This window comes from Podarcis melisellensis (genome assembly GCF_964234715.1).
Source record: "Podarcis melisellensis genome assembly, chromosome: Z".
Lineage (NCBI taxonomy): Eukaryota > Metazoa > Chordata > Lepidosauria > Squamata > Lacertidae > Podarcis > Podarcis melisellensis.
The window spans coordinates 4,698,288-4,721,343 of NC_138547.1; the positions used below are offsets into that span (position 1 = coordinate 4,698,288).

General features: G+C 44.6%; 1 protein-coding gene across 1 annotated transcript in view; it reads left to right on the forward strand.

Moving 5' to 3' along the window:
• COL27A1 (collagen type XXVII alpha 1 chain) overlaps positions 1 to 23,056 on the forward strand; it is a 248,382-nt gene that overhangs the window by 139,608 nt on the left and 85,718 nt on the right. The window contains exons 25-28 of the mRNA XM_081897734.1: positions 3,750 to 3,803; positions 7,721 to 7,774; positions 8,722 to 8,775; positions 10,790 to 10,843. Coding sequence (XP_081753860.1) covers positions 3,750 to 3,803; positions 7,721 to 7,774; positions 8,722 to 8,775; positions 10,790 to 10,843 — 216 coding nt within the window. The remainder of the gene's footprint in view (positions 1 to 3,749; positions 3,804 to 7,720; positions 7,775 to 8,721; positions 8,776 to 10,789; positions 10,844 to 23,056) is intronic.

Here is a 23,056-nt window from a genome sequence, read left to right on the forward strand (position 1 = left end):
TGGAAATGATCCCTGTTTTAAAATCCGTTGTCAGGATCTTTGCTAGATTGTGATGCCAGGCACTTACTCAAGAGAGAAAAGTCTAGTTCCCCGTGGGCCTGAGGGGGAACCACAGACATAAAAGCTGTAAAGCCCACATTTGTGTGCATGTTCGAAACCACCAAACTGACCAACTGCTGTTTAGCCTCACAGCCTCTGACATAGTCATCTCATTCCCATGTGACCACAAGGAGTAACCTGTGGTGCCTTTGGTGAGACCAGCTGTGGGCTACTCAACTTCTGTGGCCTGTCCTAGAAGCCATATTTTACAGTCATTCTTTGCTCAGTGGTGGAGCCCTGTTTCAACTTTTTTGCAGTTTTTCATTTTTTTTATAGCCCACCTCTTTCTCTCCCCCCTCTTGTTCTTCTTTGTTGCTTTTCTGGAGGGCCTTTTCAGTTGTGGCCCCCTGCTGATGGGATGCTCTCCCCAGCGAGGTGCCTCACCTTGGGTCTCAATGCTCTGCAGATGGAGTTACACGGCAAACAATAATAGTTAAGTGCCACCTTCTTGAACCTTTGGTGAGAGGTATGGTGGAAGATGGAACACTGTTTGTGGCTGTTATTCTCTTTCCACCTCTTGCCCCGATCCCCACAAGACCCTTCCAGACATGCTCTTGAGTAAGAAACGTAGGTCCCTTTTGTACTTAAGAAAACACAGCTGGCCTCTACTGATTGCCACTGGCCTGAGAGTATGAAAGCCAGGCTGTATTATTTTTACTCAATTAGTTTTCTGTCTAGAAATATCACTGTGGAAAATTTCCATTTCCTTACCAATTATGTCATTAGAAAAAGAATGTTGCGCTTGTTCAGTCAAAATGCCTCCCCCCCTTCCCTCTCTTTTCCACCTCCCCCTCCTGCCCCAAACTCCATTGTAGCCTTTGTGTTGGTATAGTTTTGGGTCCTTCTGCCACCTGTATGTCAAGGAGTTCTTACATTCAGCTTAGGAAGATTTACCAGCTACAGCCATTTCTGAACCTCCTGGACTACTTTAATACACTCTATTTGGGGCTGCCCTTGAATATGGTCCAGAGGTTGCAGCTTGTTCTGAAGGCAGGGAACGACCAGCCCCAGGTGTTAGCTATGCAAAAAGTTAGGTAAAGGTAAGGGGACCCCTGACCATTAGGTCCAGTCCCGGACGACTCTGAGGTTGTGGCACTCATCTCGCTTTACTGGCTGAGGGAGCCGGCATACAGCTTCCGGGTCATGTGGCCAGCATGACTAAGCTGCTTCTGGCGAACCAGAGGAGGGCATGGAAACGCCGTGTATCTTCCTGCCAGAGTGGTACCTATTTATCTACTTGCACTTTGACGTGCTTTCGAACTGCTAGGTTGGCAGGAGCTGGGACCGAGCAACGGGAGCTCACCCTGTCGTGGGGATTCAAACCGCTGACCTTCTGATCGGCAAGCCCTAGGCTCTGTGGTTTAACCCACAGCACCACCCGCATCCCTAAATTTAGCTATGCAAAAAGTCACTTATCCAATCACAAGGAATTAGTACTCAAATCTTGCTACATACACCACAGATTCAGTTAGATAGGTTTTTTTTTTAACTTCTTTGTCTGCCTTTTGTTGGTTGGCTGATGAACAGAGGGAGGGAGGTAAGGGGAGCCGTTGGACAAATTAGAAAACATTTTCCCCAGGATTTTCTTTGGGTTTGCGGGGCTTTTGGGGGTCACAATTCCATGGTCAGAAACGAATTAGAAATTTCCCCATAGGAATCAATGGAAATCATCAACTCATTGTGCAGATGCTCACTTAAGAAATGATTTCCAGGGAATTCATTGTGTTCGATAAGCAGGAACTGCATGCAGTAGTTTACAACGCCCTAACTGGATTGAAATCCAATAACATCAACCTTTTCTGTTATTGGAGTTTGCCTGCCCCCTGATCAATTTGGTTTGCCCTTTTCTGCACCTTTCCTGGGTTGCTATATTTCAAAAAGTGAAATAGCCGGTTGATGAGCTTTTTCGTCCAAAGTTGTTGAAATCTCAAAAATAAGAGAAATATGAAGTTTTTGAGCTATTTTTAGGAAAGTTGACACTGCTTCTGACTGCCGTATTCCGGCTATGTCCGGAAAATGTTCCAAGTGCGGTTGTACGATTGATTTTTATGAATGCATTATTATATTGTCAGTTTTATTTTTGAACTGCTTCCTGTTGAATAGCTCAGCAGCTCTCACGTAGGACAGAAATGGGGAACGTCTGTCCCTACAGATGCCGTTCGGCTCCACTTTCTTTGAGCCTAAACAAGCATGACCAGTGGTCATGGATGTTAAGAATTGTGGTCTACTAACAGTTGGAGGGTTTCCCACCCCTGATGTAGAAGGTCCCAAGTTGAAACTCTGCAGCCTCCAGTTTAAAAATAAAAAAAAGATTTCTAGTAACAGCAAAGCTGGGAATGACTTCTGCTTGAGACCTTGGAAAGTAGACAGTCCATTGGTCTGATTCATTGTAAGCATGATCCTTCATTCCTCTTCTAGTGGGTATGATTAGAAAAACCAAGTATCTATCTATGACCAGTAGAAGAATAAGGCTACTTACATATTTTGATGGGCTCAGGGCAGAGTATCTGCTTGGCACAATGTCCTATATTCAATCCCTGGCACTTCCAGTTAGGGCCAGGAAAGACTTACCATATTTTTCGCTCCATAGGGCGCACCGGACCATACGGTGCACCTAGGGTTTTTTTTTTGGGGGGGGGGAATAAAGCAAAAAAAAAATTCAATCCCTATTCAAAAAAATGTTCAATCCCTAGCATCTCCTGGTAAGATCTGTCTGAAATTATTGAGAGCCGCTGGCAGTCACCATAGCCCAGGTATGGAACCGTTACCCCCTACAGATGGCACTGAACTACAGCTCCCATCATTCCTCACCATTGGCCATGCTTGCTAGGACTGATGGGAATTGTAGTTCAGCAACATCTGAAGTGCCAAACTTCTGCTTTAGATAGCATTCAGCTAGAAAGACCAGTAAGACAGCTTCCTGGTTTTGTATAACTCATTTGAACCATAGCTAAGTGATATAATGTATGCTTCGTATGCGGAAGGTCCCAGGTTCAGTCCTTGACAACTCTAGGTGCCACTGGAAAAGAAACCTGGCTGAACCCTCGACAGCCACTGCCAGTCAATACTGTAGGCTGTACTGAGCTCCATGCACTCGGTAATCAAAGGCAACTTTATGCGTTCAAGGCCCTTCTTCTTGGATTGCTGCTGCAGGAATACCTATTCTATCCCACCCATCAGATTCCTGTGTTTTATATTGCAGCCCTTTGCTTAGATTAAAGAGAAGAAATATGTAGCAGAGGAAAATCATAAATATAGCACCATCTCTCTCTCTCCATCTCTCTCTCTCTCTGGCTTATGGTTGTGGCACTGCCTGTAATTTGTTCCTGGTCTGTTGTGTGTTGTGGCTCCTGCAGGCGCCGAGCTTCAAAGGCCCAACTGTGGTTTTAAAGCGGGACCAGCTGGCTGAGCTGCAGAGGCCACAGTCTGGGAGCAATTGTGTCCCTGCCAGTAGCCAATAAGAGGTTGTGGGCAGTTTTTAAGGGGTGCTGGGCTAATTCATCCCACAAGGAGGACATTATGCCTTTCTCTGTTTATGGCTCTGACTCAAGCAAACCAGAAAATCAATTCTGTTGTTTTTCTTCTCTCTCTCTCTGTCCCCCTCTCTCCACGCCCCGACCCCATGTCACCCTCTTTTTCCCTCTCTTCAGGGCCTGATGGGGTTCATTGGTCCAGTAGGGGAGCCTGGAATAGTCGGGGACAAGGTAAGAATTTGATGCTAAATGGACGGACTGTATTGTGTTGCAGGGGAACATGAGTGTGGAGAGTCCTGCTTGAGGCTTTTCAGAAGAGGCTTTTGGTTGACTATTGTGAGAACAAGATGCTGGGTTAGGGGGGCTGGCTTTGGCCTGATCCAGCAGAATTCCTTATTTTCACTCAATTTTTCAGTGCTGGCTTTTGGCTCCCCCTTACCCAATATTATTTTTAGGTTGTATCCAATGTTTGTGCTACTAAGAGTAGAACCATTGAAATCTGTGACAACGACTAACTTTGGTTCATTAATTTCAGTGAATTTACTATGAGTAGAACTTAGTTGGATACAATCCATTAATAATTTACTTATGCAGGCAACTCTCAATTTACGCAGGGGTTATGTTCCAAGGCACCACAGGTTTAAGTGAAACTGCGTATATTTGAAACAGCATTGAAAAAGCCCACAAACCTTGCCCCTTTTTGTGACCTTATGGGGTCACTTCTGGGTTTGGCGCAATGCACACGGTCATGGTCACACACATATCAGACATGCCTAAAACAGATTCAGGTAGGTAGCCGTGTTGGTCTGATGCAGTCGAAATAAATTAAAAAATTAAAACATTGTCCAGTAGCACCTTGTTGTTGTTTAGTCGTTTAGTTGTGTCCGACTCTTCGTGACCCCATGGACCAGAGCACGCCAGGCACTCCTGTCTTCCACTAAGTCCAACTAAGTTTGTTCTGGGTATAAGCTTTCATGTGCATGCACGCTTCTTCAGATACACTGAAACAGAAGTCACCAGACTCTTATATATAGTGGGAGGGTGGGATGGGGTTTTTTCTCAGAAGGGTAGTAGGAGATGGTTGATTGACTGAATGGGTATGGTGAACCTGTTGATGACTGTTAATGACTGTAATTAGTCCTACAGGAAAAAGCAAGGGATAGTATGCAGATGACCAAAAATAGCTTTAGCATATGTAATGAGACAAGAATCCAATATCTCTATTCAGACCAGGTCTCTCCATAGTTTTCAGTTTAGTAGTAAGTTGTATTTCAGCAACTTCTCTTTCAGGTCTATTTCCGAAATTCTTTTGTAATAAGACAGCTGCTTTGAGATTCTGTATTGAATGTCCTGGAAGATTGAAGTGTTCTCCTACTGGCTTCTCTGTCTTATGATTCCTGATGTCAGATTTATGTCCTACTATATATATTCTATATATAAGGGTCTGGTGACTTCTGTTTCAGTGTATCTGAAGAAGTGTGTATGCACACGAAAGTTTATACGTACCCAGAACAAACTTATTGGGTGCCAAAAACAGTCACTGCCTATCCTCCACCTTTCTTCCGAAGCTCTCAAGATTGTTACATGGTTCTCTCCCCCCCCTCCACATTTTATCCTCACAGTAGCCTTGTGATAGCTAAGTAGGAATTTGAACCCTGGGCTCCCAGGTCCCAGTACAACACCTTAAGCACTGCATCACATGGTATCATTGGCTGCTGAAGTTCCACCTTTATTCCTCACCCACCGTCATTGCTCATTTGCACCGCTTGGGGCTGGTGGACGATGCAGGTGAATGGGCAGTCAATGGTGGGAAAGGGGAGTGGCAGCAGGGGGCAGTAGCCTCCAGTCAGCAGTGGGTCTCTCCTGCTGGAACTTCAGCCTCAGTAGGAGCCCAACTTGGCTGACTCCACACACCAGGCCTGCAAGCTTGTCATCTAGAAAATCTCAGTTAAGGGACCTCTGCAGAAAATAAACCTAAGATGAGTGAGGAAGGCAGTTGCAGCTTCTTAAGATTTCAGGTTATGCCCACATCATATGCAGGTGCAAGATATTCTAATGGTCACTTATGCATTTGCAGCAAGGGAGAAGTTAGTTATCTACAGTGTGGCTGTATAATTCTCCCAGGGACAGGTTTCTCAAAAGGATTCTTCAGAGTGTTTCTGTCTTGAAAAATTGTTGTTTGCTGTCCGATGAGGATAACAACACTACATACATGATGTTTCCATGTTTGCTTTAGCAGCCCAACAGATCAGATAAAATATTATTGTGCAGCATGGAATGCAGTGTGCTGGGAACCATGTGTGCTTAAACGTACCTAATTATTTCTTATCTTTATGGTGACCGATGGTTTTTAGCAAATAAAGTTTGCTGGTGTAAAATTAAGCAACCTAGTCAAACAAGTGCTTTTAAGGCCTGTTGAAATTAGCTGTGTGCGAAAGTCTTATGTGCATGCATACATTAACACATTTGAATAAGCAGGGGTTTGGGGGTGGGTGGAAGCAGAATATGTTTATGCATGCATGACTCTCAGCTATCACCAGATCCATTTAGTGAAAGGAGTTCTGGGCTGTGTGGTGCCTGTTGGTAACATCTGAGCAATGGCACAGATTTGGGCCTCAGCAGCTTCCCAGCCTCCCCTAGATATGCAGATGCATGGAGCATAATTCTACCATCTCATCTCCTATCCTATAGCCTAACTAGGAGTCTCAAGGCAATTTGTAATGAAATGTACACAAACCATGCAAGTTAAATATAAAGCACCTTTGCACTCTTCAAGCAGGCTTCATCCTGAAGCTGTAGAATTGTGGAACCTTAGCTCCCTTGTTTATTTATCATGTTTGCATTTTATGGGTGAGACTTAATATCCGCTTGCACAATGGGGCTTCTCCTCTCCACCCGCTGCCCATGCCCCCTCTTATTTAGAGAGCTGAAGAAGGTTTTGGGAGTGCACAGGGGGCTATAGTGGGAAGAAGGAGCCCTGGTGCACAAGCAGATGACGTCACTGGATGCCACCCAATGTATCAGCCAGATTCAAATAAACCATCCAGGGCAGCCCACCCATGAGGCAAGGTGAGGCGACTGCCTCAAGTGGCAGAATCCACAGGGGCAGCTGACCCCAGTGTAGATCTTTACTTAGGGCTGGCCTGACCAGGAGGTAAGGTGAGCTGCCTGCCTTGGGCAGCAGGATCCACTCGGGTACAGTAGCAGATCCTGATGTAGATCTTTACCCCCCCCCCCGATGTAGATATTCTCTCACCCATTCTTCTCTGGTGGGGAGGAGGGCATTTTGGGGTATGCCTCAGTGCTAAGATATCTTGGGCCGGCCCTACACATACCACTAGCGGAAGCCGGTGCAATAGTTTCTTTCTGTCCCTCACGCCTCCCCAATCAGCGCACAGGGAGAGGAGAGGGGAGATTGTTCCATTGGGGCAAGCAGAAATCCTTGTACTGGAGGATTTATTTATTTGTTGCATTGGTATCCCACTTCTTCGAAAGATTTGTGTACGTGTTTCTCCCCCTTCTCCTTCAGTCCCCGAAACAGCCCTGTGAGGTAGTTTAGGCTGAGAAGCAGCGACCGGCCAAACATCACCTAGTGAGCTTCATGGCTCTGTGGGAATTTGAACCCTGATCTCCCAGGTCCAACACTCTAACTGCTGCACTACACTGGCTCTCAGCACTACAGTGAATTTCACACTAAGTATTTACTTGACTGTAGTTTTACTCAGAGCAGACCCATTGGAATATGCATTCATTTCAATGGGTCTGCTCTAAGTAGGACTAATGTTGGCTATAACCCATTATGTTTTATGTGCTGCCTTTCTCCCTGAAGAGCTCGGTAGTGTTACGTGGACTCCTCACTACTGCCACTGTTTTGATCCTCACAATAGCTCCTTGTGAGGTAGATTAGGCTGAGATGCAGCAACTGGGTCCAGCCTTATCCAGCCTTCTTTCCAATGGGTTTCCCAAGTGGTCTCTCATTCAGTCATCAGCCAGACCTGGTCATGCTTAGCTTCGTCTATGCTGCTGCATCACATGCCTTCAGGCTTTAGGGTTTACAACACTTTTACAATTCCCTCCACCATTCCTTGGCACATTGTTTGCTAACAGAACTTCTTACTCTTCCTTCTGTGTGCACCTGTCTCCCTTAGGGGGATCGGGGTGCAGTAGGACCTCCAGGACCACCGGGCGTCAAGGGATCGATGGTAAGGAGTAAGTCTGCATTCTCTCGCCTCCTTTTCTGCCTGAAGAACCATAATCTGTCTCCTGTCTCGCTGCCACTTGGAGGGCATGCTTTTCTCCCTCCCCCCATGCTTGGGGGCATGGAGGGTGCTTGACCCATGCCAAGTTATAATATCTTCACACTGATTTCCCAGGTAGCCTTTGAAGCCTTCACATGTTAGGCCCTTGACCATTTAGGGTTTGTGAAGACCTCAAAGCAACCCAAGATTTACTGCTGCTGATTGTCGTGTGTTTGCATTATTTTTCAGTGTTTAAGATGATGCTTGTTGCTAAATATTCTTAGTTCAAAATTTGGGTTCATATTACAGTGGTATCTCGTTTTGAGTCCGCCCCGTTTAGGGTCCATTTCGTCAAACGTCCACGGCAAACCCGGAAGTACCGGAATGGGTTATTTCCAGGTTTGCCACTTGCGCATGCGCAGAAGCACATGCGCAGAGCAGGGCTTTGCTGAGTGTCCCTTTTGTCAAGCATCTGGGGCTCCAGAACGGATCCCGGATGCAAAAGGAGGTACGGCAGTATACACTGATGGTGAATGCACAGGATCCACTGTACCTCCCTGGCGCCCTATATCTCCAAAATAAAGCTCAAAAACTGTGGGTGATCTCAGGTGTTGGTGGGGCACGCTCCACTGCTGCCCGTGTGCAAGCAGTCTCCCACCGCCCCAGGCACTGGCAGGGGTTGCTAGGCTGGGGCTGGGGTTCTGTCTGATGTTTAAACAATTGAGTTCTTAATTTTGGGGTGAAATAAATAAATAAATAGGGGCTATCTTATACATGGGGGTGTCCTATACATGGAAAAATATGGCGCATTCAGCCCTATGTAAAGCAGCGTGGAGATGAATGAATTGCATCTGGATATGAATACAGACATATTATGCAGAGCTACATGCGTTCTCTCCTTTGTTATATAGGGACACCCTGGAATACCTGGAGCAATTGGTGAACCAGGGCTCCCTGGACAGCCTGTAAGTCAAGCCTCTTTTCCTTGCTGCTCCCCAATGCCCCTTGTCTTTCATACCCCTACATGTTTTATTCAAGGGAGAATAAGTTATCTTCTGCTAGGGATGCTGGATAAATTAGATCCTGCTTGTGGTTTATGGAAAAACCACCTAATCCACACTTCTTGAACCAATACAAAAACTGCTACCCTTTGAAGTTGTCCAGCACATGTCCAGCTTTTTCTATGCAGTTCTCCAACCAAACAAGGTGTTCAAAAATCCATCTATAAGAAGGAAATGTAATGGAAACAACATCCAAAAATGTATTAAGTTTTTTTTTTAATGTATTAAGTTGGGCAAAGTTTTTATCGGTGGTTGCAAGAACAAATGAGCCCTATATTCCAAACAAAGTGCCTGATTAACCTGGAGGAAGGCTGTATGAACTCTGTATTGATTTGTAATGTTTTGTTGGTCTCTGGACCGTAATAAAGATTGTTGTTGTTGTATTAAGTTGGAGAAAATCGCTTCCAAAAAATGGTCACATTAGTCAAAACTGCAGGCAAAATTCTGTTTATTGGGGAAAATTCACTCTAAAATGCTGATGGATTTTTATGAGGAAATCATGAGTTGCTGTGTAAATTTGGAAAACTGAATTTAAGATAAGAAAAAACTGGAACTAGAAATTGTCAGATTCATACTCCCCTCTCTTCCCATCAGTGCTACATCTGAATATTTGCGTGTGAGTGAGCTCTGTGATTTGTTGTTTGAGTGATCAGGTCAAATTTGTTAAGGAAAAAAAGAAGGCAAAACCCTGAAACTGAACTGTGGGCGGGTGAAGGAATTTTATAGACTAGTAACAAGCTGGAAGTTTTTCTTTAAAGACAAGGAAATAAAGAGAGGAATAAACCATATTACAGATTATTAAATATTGTTTATTCTAACTCCCATAAGGGCCAGTCAGCATGGGTGGCAGCAGCCTCAGGGAGTATTGGGAGTTGTAGTCTAGCAGTATCTGATGAGCTGTGAGGGTTCCCCGTGCCTGAACGATCCATTTTGTTGGGTTACGCTGATGTTTTTGATTAATCTGGTTGTGAATTGATTACAGTGGATGCTCGGGTTGTGAACATGATCCATTCGGGATGCACGTTCGCAACCCATGTCTGGGCACGCACGGGTTGCAATTTGGTGCTTCTGTGCATGCGCAAAGCGTGATTTAGCGCTTCTGCACATGTGCGATCATCGAAACCCGGAAGTAACCTGGAACCTGAAAAAGTGCAACCTGAAGCGGCTGTAACCCGAGGTATGACTGTATATGTATTTATTGAGTATTAAACTGTGAGCTGCCTGAAAAACATGGTTGATTGAGGAGTATACAAATGCCATAAATAACAGTGCAGTCCTAACCATGTCTACTCAGAAGTAAGCCCTAATGAATCGGTTAACTATTGCTTAACTAGCTACAGCCCAACCCACTTGCACAACGCAAATGTCCGCAGCATTTTACCTAAGGGCTACAGAACCTTTTACATCCTGAAGGCCGCATCCTGCCATAGGCAGCTTTCTGTGGGCTGTGTTGCCAGTGGCAGATGGGGCCAGAGAGCAACGTGAGTAGGATCTGAATCAAAAGTGGGTAGCACCAAATGGGGGCCTGTTACATTTGATCAGTAGTTTACATCCCAGCCATGCAAAACTAAAGGTTCTGCACCCACTAAACACACACACACAGTTGGTCCATCCTACATCCAAGCCAATAGGAGCCTCTGTTCAGCCAAGTTGTGAAGTAGAGACTGTGAGATGAGTGGTCTGGCGAGCATCCCAAGGGCAAGATAGGGAGGTCTTGAGGGCTACATTTGGCTCATGGACTGGAGTGTCTCCCTCCATCCTCCCACACCTACACTTTATAGCAAATTTCCCATTTCAGATATGCTCATCTAACTTAGGTCTTGCTTTTTAAAAAATAATGGAACTCAAACATTTTGGAGTCCTGATGTGACCCCACCCTGTAAGCAAGTTAACCTCCACATTTTTCTTGTTTTACCAGGGTCCTGCTGGAGTTCGTGGATCTCCAGGATCAAGAGGTTCAAAAGGTCGCCGGGTAAGTTGTGGCTAAATTTGTAAAGTTGCCTGTTGATAACTTTTCCTTTAATGTCCCAAAGAAGAAATTGCAAAGGGGCACTGCATGCAGTAAAATATTACTAAGGATGGCGGAAAATGGTGATATGGGCTTTTGTGTGTGTGCATGTAGCAGTTGGGTGGAATTGCTGATTTGTTTGTTTGCTCATAAAATCATTTGTGCTTTGCCTGCTGGTCCTCAAGAAGACCCCATAGCAGCTTACAGCATTAAAACCATAGGGCATTTCCAGGTAGACCTCTTATAGTAAGGTTACCAGACGTCCCCATTTCCTGGGGACAGTCCCCAGATTTACAAATCAGCCTCCATACAAAATCCATTGAAGTTGAAACGTGTCCCTGGATTCATTGGAAAAAATCTTTTAAGTGTCTTCTTTACAATTTCTTTTTAATGGAGCATCCAGAATCAGCATCCTTTCGCAATCATCTCATGCCTTTGCTTTCTTTCACTGATTTGCTTTCTGTTAATGGGGGAAATCCAACTTTTATGCAAGATCTGGAGCAGCAATGCATCAAATCTTAATTGTTAGTGTGTCTTTGTGCTTTTAGCCCTAAGGTTTCTGATGGGTGTGGTTTTTACTTGGCTGATGATGTTTTTAGAGGCTATCCTCTAACTTCAACTCGTTCTGGGTGCTCCTCACCTGATTGCACCTATGCCACTTCGTTTCAGTCTATTTATAACTCTCAAACGTCTACTACAGATAATTTTCAGAAGAGTGCTTTGCTAAGGACCTCCAAACAGGAAACGTGGACAAGTTCCCACAGTTTATTGTTTTAAGATATATATCGGAAGTCTTCTGGAATCCTTGTATCTCTTTATAACAAGCCGCCATAACAAACGCTTCTAATATTCAGTATTAGGAAGTACCTGCTAGTACCATTGTATGTATGCCTTTTATGGAACACGTAGGCTGTTTTTGTACATTGCACAGTGCTGATTACAGTGTGCATGTATTGGCTGTAGGTCTGTTTACCTTAAACAGTCAGGCAGCATTGCAGCCTGGCTGAAGGGGAGATTGTAGCCTCTTCCTGCCCACTCCTTGGTTAAGGGTATCCCGTTAAAGGGAACCGTGGAGAGTTGCTTCAGTTTGACTGCCAGACTGGGACTAGAGCCATAGAACTCCTTTAGTGAGGACCCCTTGGGGGTACGCCTATTTGATGTAAGTCTTAGTGCCCCCCATGTTGTGGTTTACCCTTAGATACACTCCCAATAGATGGGCTGGAGTTAATTAAATGGCTTCACCCAATGCCTATTCCAAACCATTTTCATCTGTATCCGATAAAGCTGTGGCCTATTTGAACCCACTGTCTAGTTTGGTTATTTAATATTGTCTAGTATGGTTATTTCATCATATAGGGAATGACTGGGTCACAGGGCCTTGGAACACAAGTTCCTGTCCTGCAAGGGTAGCTAACTCCTTCCACCCCAGCCAGCATTGCCAATGATCAGGAATGGCGGGAGCTGCCATTCAACAACATCTGAATTTGTGAATTCTAAGTCTCATCTAGAGACCCTCCTTCTCACAACCATTCTTGCCTGGGTCAGAACAGAGGCAAGGTGAGCCTGCAGGTTGCAACAATGAAGAGGTACTCATGCCAGTTGGCCCCTTTCTGGTGTGGAGCATTGGCAGATATCTGGCTGTGCTGACCCTTGATGCCAGCTCCAATTTTGTGGATGCTGTAGGTAGGGGCATGGTTTCTCCTTAGGCGCTCAGTAACTCTCTTTGGGAATCTGGAATGGAGGTTGCTGTTCTACATAATATTACCACGCTGGGACCAATGAGACTTCAGAACTGACAGTTCCAAATTTCATGGAGGATTGTGGGAAGATCCAGAGTGAAAAGATGCACAGGCCTTGAATTCAGCTGAGCACTGCCTTTTGTCAAATTGCCTGTGGTTCTTGTTGTGAGGGAGAGCATGCCACAGTGGCTTCAGCCCACAATGCCAAATATCTGCTAGTTTGGATACCAGCTGGAAGAAAATCCATCTTTAGGTTTCCCATTCATCAGATTTGGCACAAAGACAGGAAGGGGCTGGCTTATGTGTCACAAAGCAGTTGTTCCTTCAAATGGCAGCCCAAGCTGCAAGCAAATCTTTAGTTGATATAAATCTATCTGTTTTAAAATTGATTCAAGCTTGTACCCCTGCCACGAGTTAGTGAAGATTAGAATTTACAAACAGCATTATATTACACAGTTCTACGTATTCACCTTTAAAATGTGGCGATGTGAACCAAATTTATAGTTTTGCTTTTGTGTCTGTATTTAAGAGCTTGGTTGGAAAAATACAAATTTACAATATCTAGCCTGGCTTTGCTGCTGTCCTGGATCTGAAACCAGAGATGAAGAAGTGTGTGTATTCAAGGTCAGAGGAGTGGGGGAAAGTTAGGTTCAAAGATCTGGAGGCACTCAAGTTACCATGCAAACAAGAGCTAGGAGCTTATTGTTTTCAGAGAAGTTAAAGAATTGCCTGGAATTACATGCAGGAATTATTTAAAGCTCCCAGAGTGGCTTACAAAAATCAGGAGTAAGACAGTCCCTGCCATCAGGCTTACAATCAAAAAATACATGACACGAGGGAAAAGGGAGGAGGAGGGAAGAGGAGAGAAGCAAGATTGGGCACCAATTCTTTAAGTTATAGCTCTTACAGCATAGTTCTGTTGACACCGATTCTGGCTGCCTTGGACAGCAACCCTTCTCTATAAGAACTTCTCACAATCAGATATAAGAGCTCAGCAGCTAAATTTGTTTGGACTAGAAAGGCTGGGCTGTTCCTCCCACACAGTTTCCTTTTATCAAACAGCTGATTTGCTAGTATTTAGAGTCCTGCAGTTTACTTTCGTGCAGTAAATGAAATTTATAGGCCACCTTGTAGACTCAGTGGCTCTCAAGGCAGTCTATAAAAGCCATGATGTCTCTCAAGATGGAACATGAACTAAAGCAACACACAAGTTGTAAAATAAGTTACTGGCACCAGCAAGAGATGGCACTGTGTGTGTGTGATTATTAGGGCTGGGTGAATTGTCATATTCGGTTTTTCTCATTTTTCTAGTCTTAAGTCCATTTTTTTCCTAGATTTCCACATCCATTTATGATTTCTAAGTCCTCATGAAAGTTCAGGGGGTGGGGGCATCTTATTCCTCAACAGAGCTCTTGGCATAGAGAAGTAGCCAGTAGATTTTCTCCTTGTATTTCTAGAGGTTGTGAAAACTAAACAACACCCATTTTTGCATGAGAGGAGCCAATGACATGCAGAGAGCCACCACTGTTGAGTGGGAATTGATGGAAAATTCTTCCAGAGCAGCCTGCCCTGGGGCAGAACTAATCTCCACTCATTAGTGTGGAAATCTGCAGTGCTCTGTGCCACACAGAAGCAGGGAAGCCAAGAGGAAGAACCTCTTTAAGCATCCCATTCTGGAGCACCAGACTCCCTCCTTCTTGATTTCTCTCTGCCTTGCCACCCCACACCCCAAGCCAAGCCTGTGCTTACAGCAGCCAGTTCTCTGCAACTGCAGTATTGTGGTACCTCTGCCAAAAGGCCCCAGATTGTGCAGGGTTCCCTCCACTCGCCTTCCTTTCCAGCTCAGGCTGAGCAAAGCAGGCAACTGGTGAGGCGTGGCGCCAGTGGCAAAGCTTTCCGGCTGCCCTCGCCCCAGAAGCTGTCAGAGCCACTTAATTTTGGAAAGCTGCTCTCCCAACCAACCACCGATTTCTCTAAAAAATAATAATGCTATTTTAATGAGGTGGAAATAAGGCAGTTAAAGACTTTAGAAAGACCAGCGGGACTTTTCACTTTAGCAGAGTGAAAAGCTGGGTCCTGAATGAGTTCAGCTCTTTTCATGCTCTGGGTGGCCAGATCCACTCTGGCCTGGAGCGGATGAAGCACTTCTGGAGGCCCTGCTGTTAAATTAGGGTCACTGCGGATCATTGTGCTCATGAAATCAAGGCTGAACAATGCACTAAGGGCCAAGCTACAGGTGACATTATTCACATGTTTAAACAATTGTGCTTAACCTGGCTTTTACTATAACCCAAATGCCTGGTCCATCCATCATGCGTAAAGCTTTCCTGTAGGTTAATCTTTCAAATAGGCTTATGGCAGTTATTAGCCGACAAAGAAATGCTACTATTGCCTTCTAGGGAGAGAGTGCTCTGTCACTGTTCCATAAGGGTGTAGGAAGCCGCAGATTGATTCCACAAGAAACAGCTGTCTTGAAGCATGGTGTGATCTATCTGGGCTCTTACGTTCTTTGATGGAGCACAAGTGGGGAATCCTTTTCTGCCTGAAGGCCATGTTCCTTTCTGGGCAACTTTCTAAGGGCCACATACCAGTGGTGGGGTAGGCAAGAAGCAAGAGTGGGCTGAGCAACTAATGCAAATTTTACCTTTGTACAGTAGGCTAGTTTCTACACATACTGGGAAACCTCTTCTTTATGGTCCGTTACTGCATCTCATAGGGACGCGGGTGGCGCTGTGGGTAAAACCTCAGCGCCTAGGGCTTGCCGATCGCATGGTTGGCGGTTTGAATCCCCGCGGCGGGGTGAGCTCCCGTCATTCGGTCCCAGCTCCTGCCCACCTAGCAGTTCGAAAGCACCTCTAAGTGCAAGTAGATAAATAGGTACCACTTTACAGCGGGAAGGTAAACATCGTTTCCGTGTGCTGCTCTGGTGCCGGTTCGCCGGAGCAGCTTTGTCACGCTGGCCACGTGACCCGGAAGTGTCTCCGGACAGCGTTGGCCCCCGGCTTCTAGAGTGAGATGAGCGCACAACCCTAGAGTCTGTCAAGACTGGCCCGTACGGGCAGGGGTACCTTTACCTTTACTGCATCTCATAATGAAATGGTACTGTGCTGCAGCTGTGTTTGGGCTCCAGGTTTGAGGAGGCCCTCTGGGAAAATGTGTTCTGGTCAGCCCCTTCATAAATTGATGGGCTTCCCATTGGCTTATCTGTCAGTGGCAGCAACAGCTGCACTGTGATTTGCACTGATTTTAAATACCCATAATGCATCACTCCAAGGCACTGGTGGAAATTTAAATGGTATCTTCTGCTTAGTATCCACCATTTAAATTTCCAGTCATGCTTAGTGAGAATGACAGTTGACTTCCAGACCCATCTGTTTGGGATTGGGTACATTTGAGAAAACAACTGTTCTAACAGTGAAGAACAAACAGATTGCATTTGTACAGATTAGTGTAATACTGGATAATAAAATTTCATTTGATTATTATGAAAGGTTGCATCCCATTTTTTCATGAGTACTGGGTGGTTTCCTGAGATAGTCCAAACAACCCACAGGTTCCGTGAACATTTGCCACATGTAGTATAATGAAAATGGACTGTGCTTGGCTCTAGCCACTCTGACCTGGAACATCAATTTCTCAGCCAGTGCTATGGACCATACTAGCATGCCAAGAGTCTGTTTTAAGACCAGCCCCAGTTTTCCACCCATGCCGCTGGTAACAGAAAAACTAAGATATCATTGTTAGGATAACCTTGAGCAGGTGTAACTCTAAGCCCAAGTATGGCCTGTGCAGGAGACTTTTCAATTGTTATATTGCATATCAAACTGATTTACTTGAAGGGATGGGGTCAATAGTGAGCCCATCTGGGGAGTTGGGGGTCTGGACAGCTGCCTAAGGTTTCTAGATGGTGGTATTGACCTGGGATTAAAGATGAGTGAAAAATTTGATTCCGTTCACATTTAAATGTGAAACTATCAAATTTTCATTTTCTGAAACAATATGTGGACTGAAACGCTGCCTTTCTTCAAAATTCTCCATTCTCCAGTGTTTGCAGTGCTCTTCTCCAGGCATGTAAGGTACACAAAACTGCATACTAAAGTGTGCATGTTAGTGAAAACAACATGAAAAAGGGGGATGACATTACAAAAATGTGTATGACATACATAACTGCATATCATAATGTGGTGAAATTCACAAAATGCTGGTGAATTTTCATGACACCCTTTCTTTCTTTCTTTCTTTCTTTCTTTCTTTCTTTCTTTCTTTCTTTCTTTCTTTCATGGCACTCATGTTTCAGCAAGAATCGCATACCATGACTCTGGTGCCACCAGTGAAAAGGTCCACCTCTGTGTCCCCCACAAGCCAATAGGCTTTAATTAACCTCCCACATGCCTAGTAAAATTGTTACAGGATGAGCAACATGTGTTGAATACTTAAGCAGCTCTGCCCTAACCAACCTCACCCTAATCATCTCATGTGAACAAGCCTTTAATTTCATCGTCATTCTTTTCCTTTTCCTTTCCGTTTTGGTTTTGTTAAGTTTCTGAGGGGCAGTAATTCCAGATCCTGTCCTCTTCAGCATTCCCTGTGTTTCTGATCCCACATCCAAGGATGTAATTCAAATCAGAATGGAAAGACATTAATGCAGCTTTTTGCCAGATGCATGTGGATTCTGTCAGTGTTTAATTTCGGTTTTGAAGGCAAGACTAATGGCTGATCTGGTTTTGATTGAGAAGAACAATGGAGATTTTTAGGGGTCTCTGCTTAAATGTTTATAGTTATTAGACTAAGAAAACACCGTGTAAACTTCTGGGGGGAGGGGACAGAAACGACCTTTTAGATAAATATACCTCCTGATAGAAGAATATAATTTTGTTCTGATTTAGTTGAGGTTTTCCCATTCCCTCTTAGAAAAAAAAAGTTTTATTTTGTTTTTTTGTTTAAAAAAACTAATATAGGAAGTCTATTTTTGTTCCATTCTTCACAAATACCTTTTTTCCTCTTTTGGATGAGTCCCAGATTTTCAGCAAAATGATTTAATCTAAGGATTAATTTTAAACACATGCCAAAGACTGCTCATGCCCTCTACACATGCACCAAATCCTCTCTGGAATTAAGTCCATATGTGTTGGGGTTCAGGATTAGATTCCCTGGTTGGATGCAAATCTGGGCCACTTCATGAATGGCCACTCTCATGATCATACCTAGGGCTACAGCTGATGGGAGCCAGAGTCCATCAACATCTGGAGTGGCCACAGCTCCCCCACTCCTCGTCCGTGTTGTTAATAGAACTGGTTCTTAATCTGCCATTTTCTGGGGAGAGAATCCATAGCTTTCATCAGTTTCTCAAAGAAACCCATGACCCAATAAAAGTTGAGAATGGCTGGACTTGAAAATCTTATGCAATTTCAATTTGGCCTTCTCTCTTGTGGCCTTTTAGCAGTCCTAAACAATTTATTTATTTTCTACTCAGCTTTTTATAGACTGTGTTGCTGGTTCTCATTTATATAATTTTAATCAGATGCTAGTTTTATTACATGCTAGCATATTCCATTGTTGTATTATGCTTTGCAAAGTTTTCCTTGCAAGCCTCTTCCTGTGATGGCTAGGGTGGTCATTTGTCCTGCTTTGCAGAGGAAATTCTTCTGTTTGAAAGCATCTCTGTCTGAAAGACTCTCCTCCAGCCAAGTGTTGTGTAAAGATAAAGGGGTAGTTTCCAACTAAGTTCTGTTCAGAGCAGACCCACTGAATTAATGAATCCAAGTTAGTTGTGGCCATTTGTTTCAATGGATTATATCCAACAATAGTCCTACTCAGAGTAGGCCCATTGAAGTTAATATATGTGACCAACTTGTGTCCATTACTTCCAGTCTGCTCTGACTAGGACTTAGTTGGATACAACTCAATGAGTCTACCCTGAGTAGCACCATCACTGGATATAATCCAGAATCTTTCAGCCATAAAATGCTTGGGTAGGCAAGAATGTTTTCAGCTTCTCCTGAATGTCAATGATGAACAGAAGGGTAATTCCAGAAATAAGGAATTATCCTTGTGAAAACCCTGTCATGGGTGAATACCAACCTGGCAGTCCCCAGTGATGTCACTGCCAATAGGAGCTTCCCTGCCAATTGCAGGGCCTGAGATAGTTAATACTGGGGAAGGTATTCTTTTAGGTTTTAGGCTTTGTGTGCTATTTCTAACACATTGAAATGAGCAAAAGTAGCTAATTGATAGCCACTTCTGATGAAAAGCATTACATAAACACACTAAATAAACGGATAAAGCATTAATAATTATGTTGTTGTTAGTGTATTAATTTATACACTGCTTAATGCCAAAATAGGCTTCTGAGCAGTTTACAAAGTAAAAATATAATAATTACTGCCTCTTTTAGTTGTTCTGAAACTACCTAGAAGGAAGCAGGGGGATAAGGAAAAACTTCTGAAAGCTAAGATAAACAAGAAGGAAAAGAGCAAGAGGAGAGGAACTCTGATGAGATGGAGGGATGGGGCAGTTTCAGGAGTTGTTGTGGGCCACATGCCACCTACCTGTGACCTGGAGGACCAGAATCTTAGGTGTATGTTTACTCCATCTTATGGGCACGCCAGTCTTATATCTCCCAGAAGATTTTGCCACTGAAACAGTTTGTTAACTATGGACTAGTTCCATCACATAGCAAGGAACACGTCATAACCTTTAAAATATATTTCTGGACGTTGGTGCAATTCTTGGAGGGCCTCATGGCTGCTGATGGGCTATTTCCTGGCCCAGGGCCGCCATTTCTTTTGTTCATCTGTGACTGCCACTGTCAGCTAACAGAGGTTTCACAGGCTTCAACTAATTGGTGCAATGTTGCCTCTAGGATATTGCACCTAGGAGGTAGGAACAGGTAGAACTTGTTCATAGTCATATCCTAAATGCAAACAGAAAGATGTTCACAGTGTGAGGTCAGTGGTTGATAAAATGGACAGTGAAGGGATTAGTTCAGTTTACACTTTGAAGAGGACTGCTGTGTTGGGCATGGCGGAGAGCAGCTGCATTAAAGTTACAGCATTCCAGTGGCTTCTATAGTTGTTGGCAGCATTAGGTGTACCTCATCAGGGTGTTTGGCCTTTGCATCCTGTGGTTTTTCCAGTATTTTGTACTACAGAGTACAGTGCAATCACATCTTAGGTGCAATGAACTTCTGCGATTTCAACTTTGTGTGGTTGAAAACTGTCCAATTAAACTCCCACAAAATAAGCTATCTGATTAAAACTCTTGGATGCAAGGGCGAGAGCTTAAAAGCTCCTTTCGCACCAAGTTTTTCCAGCACAGGAAGAGCTTTGAATCTCTCCCCCTTGCTTACTGGGCTCAGGGATGCTCTTGCATTTAACCACCACAACAATCCTGTTAGGAGATAGGTAAGGCTAAGAGGCAGTGACTGGTCCAAGGTGAAAGCTTCATGGTCAAGTGTGGATTTGAACCCCGGTCTCCCAGGACCTAGTTCAATCCTCTAACCACTGCACCTAACTGATGCTAGTGAAATTCAGTTAAAATGCCTATTGCCTGCTTGGAAAGGAAAATAGTTGTTGGCGTCCATCTGGCTTGAGAGAGAATGGAGTGTTCCTCCAAGGGTGAAGTCAAACTGCTGTGTTAGCACCACCAAAGGGACCTCCCTGGGGCGCAAGCCTGAGCAGTGGGTATGGAGGTCCTGAGCTCAACTCTTGGAATTGCTGATGTGGTCCAAATGAAAGCAGAGCAATACATCTGGCGCCACCTTGGCTGCAGGAGTTGCCAGAGGGAGGCATACAAAGCACCTTTCAATCGTCTTAGGAACCCCTCTGCAGATTTGTATAGGGTTTACTCCTTAGCCTTTTGTTCCCCTGAAAACATTCCACAAAGCAGTGGAGATTTAGGATCAGAGTTTTCTTTCTCCTGGATGGACTACCTTCCCAGGCTGATGAGCCCCATCTGCCCCTCATTTCCCTCTACAGCACATGCAGAAACTGCCTTCTTGACTGCTAGACCACCTCTTGGTCTCATCCGCTCAATCCGCTGCAGCCTGTCTTTGCATGCAGGGGAAGTCTGTAACTCACCTGGGGTTGGAGAGCCATCTGCTTCCCTCATCTTGTTTAGCTGACCAGTTGAAGCTATTCCTGAGGTGTGGCCGCTGCCACATGCTAACAGGACAGCTTCTAGGAGCCACAGGTGAGCACTGAGTGCAGAGCAAGGACCAAAGGAGGCCAAACTACCTTAGAAGGAGCATGACTGACCCCCACCAGAGATACTACCCCTCCCCCAACACTCCAAAGGGAAATAGTAAATAAGTAAGTAATATATTGAAAGGGGCAGGAAGAAGGACTTGGGACTATCATGCGTATGATGATATGCCTTTCGTGCTTTATCAGTGGCATAGTAATGCCAAATGAGACGCAGAATTGTTGGGACTTTCCAGCCCTTCCTTACCCTGTGTGATAGATTGCTGGATTCCCCTGATATGTGAGAACCAGTTGTTGTAAAGGGATGGGGGTAGGCAGCTTCAGATTTTGTGTGACAGGAGATAGCTGCCGCCCCACCATCTGGGGCCAAGTCATCAGTCCCACCTGCCAGTTAAAACAAACAAATAAGTAAATAAAGTGCAGGATCTCTGCATTTACAACTGCCTCCTGTCCACCAAGCTTTCAGCTGTTTGGGCTCCTGCTGCGATCCTGCCATCACAGATTGGCCAGGAGTTCCTGCCTTGCTTTAAAAAAATAAATAAAACAAAAAAGGACATTGACAGGGTTTTGCTTGCTGTAGCAGTTTGGCTCTCTTCCCCGCTGCACATCTTATGCAGTTACACTACCGCTCTGTGTGACTCTTCCTCTCTCTCATACTGTACTCGCTTTGGTCAGTGTTGGCTCTCAGTTTTGTTGGCTCCAAGTCTGCATCATGATTATCACGTTTGGCTCCACTTTTCTTTCCTCCTTCCCCTCTCCCATTTCCTTGCTGGCCCACCTCTCCTCTCCTCTCCTTCTTTCCTCCCAGCTGATTTGCATGTTACAGTCAGCTGCTGATCTGTCTGCTTAAGAGCTTGCATGAGTGGGCTGCTTGCATGAGCTGTACTGTGTGTGGGAGGAAAATGAAGCTGAACCAGGGATTTCCATTTCCAAGTGCTCCCAACCCCACTATTCACAGAAGTCTAGTGTTGCACAATCACGCCTGTCTTGCATGTGGTGTGTAGTGGTTCAGAGTGTTGTACTAGATCCAAGGAATTTCAGATTCAAATCCCTGCCTGGCCAAGAACCTTACTAGGTAGTATGGGGCCAGTCTCAAACTCTCAGCCTAGCCTACCTCATAGGGTTGTTCTGAGAAGAAAATGGTGAAAGAAGAACTAATTAAAGGAGTAGCAAGATAAAAATTATGGGGTTGTACCCAACTAAATTCTGTTCAGACTCATTAAAGTTAATGTACCTGTTAGTAAACAAACAAATCCGTTTATTGTGAGGACCATGCCTGTGCACAGAAATCAACACTACAATAGTTAAAAATATTAAAATTCATTACATACTATGCCAACAAAACCTTCTTCCCACAAAATAGAAAAGGAGGGAAAACGAGCAACGAGTTAAACAGACGATGAAGGGGTCTTTACATTGTCGTCCATAAGTCTTTCCCTGGCTTTCATGGCCTTCATCACAAAAACCGCTACCACATGGGTAATGCGTGGGTACCTGTTAGTAATATACATCAGTTTCAATGGGTATACTCTTGAGTAGGACTAACATTGGATACGACCCATAATTAAATATTGGCCATTATAATTTACAGTGGTACCTTGGGTTAAGAACTTAATTCATTCTGGAGGTCCGTTCTTAACCTGAAACTGTTCTTAACCTGAGGTACCACTTTAGCTAATGGGGCCTCCTGCTGCTGCTGCACCGCCAGAGCACGATTTCTGTTCTTAGCCTGAAGCAAAATTCTTGACCTGAGGTACTATTTTTGGGTTAGTGGAGTCCATCCTGAATATCTAAGGAAGTCAATCCTGCTGCCTAGGCTAAGTGATCCAGTACCCAACTGGGAACAGGGCTGTGCAGCCAGTGCAGGATTAACACCTGTCCTCCCGCTTCTGCTGGGTGGAAATGGTTTGGGGGAAATTGCTTGGTGGGCCAAGAGTGGCCTGTGGACTAGAGGTTCCTCACCTTAGGTCTGTCTAGCAGTCCCTTATGGCTCCTGTAACAGGCAACCAAACACTCACACAAAGGTCTCTTCTTTTTCCCATCATGTGCTGCCTTATCCATTTTAACTGCAGATGCCAGGGATTAAACTTGTGACATTTTCAGGTAAAGTATGCATGGCCAATGGACGGAGCTTGTCCTACAACAGCATCTGGAGGAGCACCAGGTTAGGGAAGAGGGCCGTACTCTGTGTTACTGCTCTAATCAGAGAATGAGAAAGTGTAATTGTTTAATTAAAA